The sequence below is a fragment of the Ceratina calcarata genome, unplaced genomic scaffold, assembly GCF_001652005.2.
Source record: "Ceratina calcarata isolate Rehan_Ccalc_2016 unplaced genomic scaffold, ASM165200v1 scaffold324.2, whole genome shotgun sequence".
Classification (NCBI taxonomy): domain Eukaryota; kingdom Metazoa; phylum Arthropoda; class Insecta; order Hymenoptera; family Apidae; genus Ceratina; species Ceratina calcarata.
This window is the reverse complement of record NW_017155082.1, coordinates 1,544-9,265: the sequence shown is the minus strand read 5'-3', so window position 1 is coordinate 9,265 and position 7,722 is coordinate 1,544. Positions and strand designations below refer to the sequence as shown.

At 35.4% G+C, this 7,722-nt stretch overlaps 2 protein-coding genes across 2 annotated transcripts in view; both read right to left on the bottom strand.

The window, feature by feature from the left end:
- Positions 1-1,947, bottom strand: part of LOC108624703 (fatty-acid amide hydrolase 2-like) — a 9,485-nt gene extending 7,538 nt beyond the window's left edge. Inside the window, 2 exon segments of the mRNA XM_026813298.1 lie at positions 47-264; positions 1,843-1,947. Of these exon segments, the coding sequence (XP_026669099.1) occupies positions 47-264; positions 1,843-1,875 (251 nt within the window). The 5' untranslated portion in view covers positions 1,876-1,947.
- Positions 1,948-2,756: 809 nt separating this feature from the next.
- On the bottom strand, positions 2,757-3,670 carry LOC113464289 (uncharacterized). The gene is made up of 3 exons (XM_026813297.1): positions 3,198-3,670; positions 3,019-3,087; positions 2,757-2,926 (listed from the first exon to the last, which is right to left on the bottom strand). Exons 1-3 carry the CDS (start codon positions 3,651-3,653, stop codon positions 2,777-2,779), a joined length of 675 nt encoding a protein of 224 aa, XP_026669098.1. The 5' UTR covers positions 3,654-3,670; the 3' UTR covers positions 2,757-2,776.
- Positions 3,671-7,722: the final 4,052 nt, after the last annotated feature.

The following is a 7,722-nucleotide window of genomic DNA, read 5'->3' as shown; positions in this document are numbered from 1 at the left end:
GTAATAGTGCAATGCCATTATGTTATAATTACTGCATTAAGCAAACCTGATTTTCTCAGCTAACTCCGATGCGCTCATCAATACAATATCATTCTTAACGGGTGGAACTTTCTTGACATTAAAATCATAGTACAATCCAAAAACCAGATGTACCAAACAATCAAATGCTGCATGAAATTGAATAATGGAGAACCTCAGTATCTGCACTAGAATTCTTAATACGTCATTCTCAGACCTCATTTCATGAGGTTGAGTTCCATTACCCTGAAACACAGAATATTTTTAATCGATTGTATTCATTACCATTTTAAATGATTATTAAACACTGGCCGGTATTCAGAGTCGTTGCTTATTCTTAAGATCGTCTTAAGCATCTGCTTAAGGAGGTTAGGTAGATCACTCGCGGGCATAAAGTTATTATAGATAGAGTAGGGAAGACATAGGCTCTTGTGTAAGTGGTATCGTATACGTGTTTAGATACAGAAAGAAAATAGAAGACCTCTTTCTATCTCTTTCTATCATGCGCTAGTAGAAGGAGATAAAGAAAGGTATCTTATTATCTCTTTCTTTCTATTCAGGATACGGTTTCCGGGCAATCTTCCCTACTCTATCTACAATAATTCTATGCTCGCGGGGCAGGCGGTGAGAGAAGTAGTCCTATGCTTATACATGGGTGCTCTGTCGTGACACCAACCTCAGAAAAAAAAAATTTTGAATTCGTTAATATCGTATTTATCAATGAATTTAGAAAGAAGTTAGTACCAAGTAACTTTTTTTAGCGTTAAGAATATGAAGATGTCCTTGCGATAGACGTGAAAGTTAATATTATTGAATTAAAAATATTTTGTAGCGAGTAGTGGATCAGTTATACGTGAGAATACAATCAATATGTTTTCTTTCCGTTCAATTATCTAAACAATTAAGTTGTAAATTCGCATTTTTCTTCTTTCAAATTGTTCAAAAATGTTTGGATATTCTATTACATTTTTACTCTTAACGATCTTACCATTTTTAAAAACTCTGTTTAACAAAAATGACAAGATTTCTTGTATCTCCCATAAGAGCCCGTGTATAAGGATATAAGTTTGACATAGATTTATTTACGAACTACGCTGTCAATTGTTCTGAAAATTTTACACAATATTTTTCATGCTGTTACTAATCGATTAAAATAATTTTCAAAATGATTTTATCACATTCATTCCATTATCCAGGCTCGAATTTATAGTCGCTTCTCGCACTTGACACTCAGCACTCAAGTGCGTCCCACCAATGTACACATTGTTATGTTTAAAAAGAAGTGAGAGTAGCGGAATAGCTGCGCAATAGTTTTTCTCCTTTTCCGCTTCTTTCACTTCTTTTTCAAACATGAAGTATAAAACTTTTAGAATCTGAATATAACATAAACGTGTACATTGAACGCGGAACGGTTGGACGCACTTGAGTGCTGATTGTGAGTGCCAAGTGCGAGAATCAACTATAAATTCGAGCTCCAATCTCCTTATGTCCCTGTTCCCTGTACAGCTAGTAACATCGAAATTGAGCCAGCTACGTGCATGTGTTAGTTTCCCCTAGGGGGACAAAATTCAAAACGAGTAATAAGTATATCTTATTTTTTCGATGCTTGATCTGGCATCGGTACTGTTGGATTTTATTATAATTTTGACTCGTCAACATAAAAAGAATTTTAATATAGGTGGTGGTAATGTACGTACGTACGTTAACATTATTTTTATTTTGACGCGTCAATATTATGTTAAAATCCAACAATATCAATGCGAGATCGAGCATCGTTCATCAATTGTTTGGACATTGTACATATGTGTATATTTATATTATTACCTGAGTTTCTGTACTTCTTGTTAACGTACACATGTTAATAGCTAGTTGTACAAAATCAATTTATTTCGTTACTCTAACTTATATAGATTATATTTATAGCTAGACTGATATTAACTCAGCAACATTTAATACACAATAACTGGTAACGAGAATGGAACAAGTTGGAAGCATTACTACACGTCACTGACTTTCTCTATACTGTCTAGAACTGCTACTTTCGAATTTGTTTCGAATCAAAAGTAGCGTTACCAGATCGAGCAATTTTTCTCGCTTTTCCACTTTTTCGCATGCTGACTCCCACTACTGTATTTTGTCCCCGCTTACGTTACCCATGGACATGCGCCTGATGCGCCTATCGGCTTACCACGTGACGTATTTTGATAATATATTATGTTATTATTATGAATTATGTGAATATTTATCAGTATATTATGAGTATTTTAAAATACGTCACGTATACGATGTAAAAATTCTTGTCCGATTTTATTGCGCGAAAAACATTGAGAAAATCGGTTTTCGAATTTTTTACATACGCCAAACTTCATCGAAAAATCTGGAAAAATAGGGTATAGTAGTTGGATTGAAGCACGTTTACCATAAAAATATAAATGACATGTCTCGAAAACTTCAATACGGGATCAGCATTTTTTTTATGTATTTTCGGCATTTCTCATTTTTCACGACCGAACTACGCAACGAAAAGATCTGAAAACATTCCCTGTCTCACGAACATGAGAGAATTGTTCAGATCTTTTGCTAAACGTTTATTACGAGTAATATGGAAAAAACGCTAAAATTGATTAACGGGATTGAGATGCAGGGTTGAAAATTGACACGAAACGTTTTCTTTGGCCATTCTATCGAATGGCTCATTGACAGTTGAATTCCGTTCAAGGACACATTTTACCATCTTATTACCGACTAAACCCTTTATTTAATATTTATTTATAACCCGCAGATTAATTTTACTCATTTTCGCACTTTCGTCCATCCTTGTCTGCTGCTGTGTCCGCTGTTGCTGCTCTTCTGTTTCTTCTTTGGCCGCAGCCATTGCCTCTCTCGATAGACCCGGTACTCCCTGTAACTATAAAATAAGGAAAAGATAATCAGCATTCAATCTTAACAATCAAGATGTTTTATTAAGAAAAGAAGATTACAAACAGCATTTTTACTCACTTCTGTCTGCTGCTGCCCGCCGTGCTCGCCGTTCATCGGCATGCTATGTTTTTCTCTTTCCCATTCTATCTGTAAAAAAAGAAGAATTAATTTTACATCGAGCAACAATTACACTGCACGACGTTTATCAGGGCAAACACCCGTGAGAACATTAAGTACGTTAAGTATAATGAACTTACGGTCATTACTCCGCATTCTTTCAGGTGTGAACATACTTTCAGGAGATTTATTATTTCCTCACATTTCATTCCTCCTGTTCCTGGTAGGAAGTACGCTACAATTTGTTTCCATCTATTTTCAGCATTAATGCTGTCGACGCAGAACGCGAAAACATATCTTGCCTTTTCATCGCATCGACCTAAATGACCTAGGTCAATGTGCCGTTCGATGCGATCCAAGTACGCTGAATATTCTTCCCATGCTTTTATGGACATCTCATCCCACTTCAGAGCGCATAATCTCTCCTGCACTGATAATTCTGATAAATGACGCTTTATCTCATGAAACACGTCATCGGAGAATCCTGTTTCTAAATTGTAGACGGAGATTAACCTCCGTACTGTGCTCTCAGCTGGCAGGTGACAATCGCTCTTCCTCAGTTTACTGTACGTCGATGCTGAATTATAAAATATCATTTTTGCCAAATCTCACTCTTCGGCTGTGTAAGGCACTTTATCACTTTTCAGCTGCAATTTTATCAAAGTTTTGGCGACTTCATTTTTGCAGCCATGCTGCTTCATAAATTCGTTGACCGTCTTTACAGGACGACTCTCGTTACGAAAATTAATTTTGCATGTTTTTACTCATACAAGTTTCCGTTTCATATTCTTCAATTCTTCTTTCAATTCTTTATTTTCTTTCATCAAGCGAGCACATTTTTTTTCTTATTGCAGTTCACGCAAAGTTTTCTTTACAGGATTTTCATCGTTTTCCCGTATCGATCGATTCCTTCCGGTTCAATTAGTCAGTCCATCGCAGTTTCATTTTCATGAAATGTCAATATCACTCCGCTATACTGTCTGCAAATTTCATTGACTGGTATTTCGTCTTCTTTCTCTCGTTCTTGTCTCATGTCATTCTTCCTCTTCCTCTTCTTTCTCTATTGTTAAATCCAGTTCATAAAGTTGTTCTTCTTCCTGTTCATTTCCTATTTCTTCTTCATCTTCTATTTCGTCCTCGTTCCTTAAACTACTCGTTGATGGCAAAGGTTCTGGTAGCGCATCGGGCTTCAACAATTTCCTCCTTCCTGCGTTCGACGTCGGATTTGATTTAAACATTTCGGGCAAGAAATGTTTACTACAGATACCCATTCTTCGTATCGTTGAAGCAGAATAATATTTTAAAGCAGGATTGCCTATTGAAAGAAGAAAATAGTACGCATTGAACGGAAGAAGAAGAAATCTAAATGGACTCGAAAATAAGAAAATGAGTTATTTTGAGTATTATAAATATCTGAAGAGTACCGGAATCTTGCAAAGTCGATATTTTTTAACTTTCTGACTACATGTAAAGTCTGAGAATACACGTTTAAATGTACGTCAGACTTGAACGTCATTAACTACACTTTTAGCAGGTAGCGGTAAATTTTGAAAATTTTTATGATATCACTATTAGTTCGTATAGATATTATATCCTATATTATATTTATTAAAGTAATCGAGAGTGAACAGCACGATATCATGACGTAGTATCATTTTACTGGTTTCTTATGTAACACTCAGTAGTGGGTATGAAAAGGTTATATAAACATGTACATGACCAGTTTTCCGTGATTTGGTTCTACTGTGCATCGCTCGCTTTATGTGGATCGGCTGTGGGGTTTAAGAATAGATAGACAGTAAATGATCGACAAGTATTTTAAAATCATGTACTAATAAGCAACTAATAGGATGAGTAATGTACAATATTTATCTCTTTATAATACACAAAGTGCCCGCGGTAATGGTGGACAAATATTACTTTTGAATCTTATGGGGAATAAACAAAATTTGGTACACGGAACTTGGACGGTTCAGCGAGATGCATCTTTTAATGAAAACCAATTTCTTGTATGTTATTATTTCAATGAGATACGATGGCCAAGTTGGTTTTATCAAATTGAATTGCATACATCTTCTTTCTTATCATTAAGCTAAACTTTTAAAGACGATTTCATTTATTCTTTATGTATGTCGACTTGCTTAATTAGATTTTGAGATGTTAAATTGAAGAAGTTACTGTTTAGGCGGAACGAATTGCATAGCGACGCATGCACCACGTCAAAAAACAACCCCAGGCACTTGAGATTTTTCATCGAACCGTTCGACTCGGCACACCACTTAAGAGGCCAAAAGATTCATTGCTTTTTTTCTATCACAAAGAACAAGGCAAGTTTAGAACCACATTCTTTTACATTTTATATTTCCACAGTCAGTTAGAAAGCGACAATGCTCCAGTTCACATCTCTTCCGCGTTACGAATTTTTATATAACTCCACACCAGTATTTTTTAGCTTGTGTAAAGTTCGTACAAATTTTTGTGTTAGTCGATCGAAAGAACGTGTTACGTGATCGCGGTATGTGCATGTGCCGCGATTAACATCAGGACTGATTTCGATAGAGCTCTATCTTATACCATACGCATCGCATTAGCGATCAGCGAAACGGCTCTCTGCCGAACTATGCGATCGTCTCTACGATCCGTAGAGCAATTGCCCCACATGCAATTATTACTTAATTAAACTTTCAACGCACATAGATGAAGCAATGTATAAGTGTATGGAATAAAACAAATGGAAATATAAAAAAATTGTAAAGTACATGTTAGAAATTCGAGATTGGAAGCGAAGAAGCATGAGTCATATGATATTCTTTCAGGATATTCCTTTACAGAAAATCAACGGTATCGTTCGTAGAAGGGAATTCGACGGTACGAGAATCTGTAACGTCGAATAATAGAAGGAATGCCAAGCCAATTACTTAATCCTCCCTTAAGCAGCTAGCGTAGCCGCTCGGTCAGAGAATTGTTTGATACTGAACAACGTGTTGAAAGTTTTATTTGCACGTCATGCGTAATTAAACTAAAGAAAAATATGATGCCATCTAATTGCGTTTTAAATAATCTCTTTGTTAAGAAAATTCCAGAACAAATTAAAATTTTAAATATGTTTGAGAAAATCTTAATTCAACAAGCGAAAGCATTTCAGACTATCTGAAAAATGGATACAGTTATGAACAAAAATCTACCTCATTACGTCAAGATTGTTACGCAAAGTAATTGGTAGAACGTTTCACTTACCTCTAGTGCATCACAGCGACTGACGCCGTGTATATACGGCAGCCAATTTTTGGTCCACAGGGGTTGACGCCGCTTATACACGGCACCACTTATCTTACTTACTTTTACTTAGGCGAAAAGTAGCAAAGTATGGTACAGGTGCGCCGTCGCGAAAGGGTTAATCATGAATTATACATTTTAATTCGAGGTAATCCAACAAAAAATAAAATAATTTTACAGGATTGCGTTGACGTGAAAAAAGTTTGGGATGCTCTATTTTGGCGCAAGAATAATAATCCTTTCTATAAAAAGAATGTCCTTCCGTCTTGCTCGAAAGATTTATTAGATGTATTGAACAATTTATAATTGCAATATGAAGATGAAATGATACAAGAAGACAAAGGCACTCATAATGAAAATGAAGTTACATCAAATGTACTAAAAATTGAAGCTTTATTAACGCAAAAAACTGAATCATGATCAGTACACTATTTATCCTTTACATGGACAAAATTGCACGATTCTGACACGAAACTGTATCAAATGTTACAAATTTATTTTATCGCTTTAAATATTCAATGTAGGAATTTAGATCTTATGTGTTTCCCCGATCTTTATCCATATGGGAGATACGGTCAGCATGAGGAAAGGATTGTAAAATTGCAGGACTTCCATTTTATTAAATCTAGATTAACTTCAAAACATCCATAATTTAGACTAAATCTGCAGTACCTCTTTTATTTACTATTTAACAATATCATCAGGCAAATTAGAGCTGGTATTTTCCATAAGCTGAACATTGTTAATCCACGTTATAAATATTCAGCGAGAGATGTTATACAAAGACTAAAAGATGATCAGCTTGAGACAAATCTAAACACGATCTTTTCTCGCTTACCAGGCACCGAATACTACTGGCGAAAGGTACGCAATGATCTAAATTGTATGATGAACGAATACGGACCTGCCACTTTCTTTATTACTGTTATCGTGGAAGATTAAATATGAAAGAATTACTCGGAACTGTGTTCTGAACCGATAGACTTTATATTGCAAGAGAGAGAGAATTCGAATTTAGACGTACACATGCTCTCCTAGATAACTGCTCGTGGCTAACTGCCGGTAAGCAGTGTGGCCTAGTGATGGGCACTATCGACTAATTTAAAGTATCGACTACCTAGGGAATAATCGCAACGTACTATCGACTAATTAGTTGATAGAGTTTAGTCGAATGAAATATCGCTCTCGCGGTTATGCCTCTATATTATAATCATAGTCTATGGCGGACTACCGTCTATAAGTATTATACGAATACAATTTTAAACAATTTTTGCGGTCTGAAATATTAATATTGAATAAATAAAAAAATTATTTACCGCTTATAGTTTTAAAATCCCAATTATGAATAATTTTTTGACAAGTAGCCTACTTTATGTACACGTAACGTAG

Coding starts and splice junctions, on each gene's coding strand:
- LOC113464289 (XM_026813297.1), bottom strand. CDS start 3,653: ATGATATTTTATAATTCAGCATCGACGTACAGTAAACTGAGGAAGAGC. Junction 3,088..3,197: donor AAGAATGCGGAGTAATGACC/GTAAGTTCATTA, acceptor CTTTTTTTACAG/ATAGAATGGGAAAGAGAAAA. Junction 2,927..3,018: donor GCGGGCAGCAGCAGACAGAA/GTGAGTAAAAAT, acceptor CTTATTTTATAG/TTACAGGGAGTACCGGGTCT.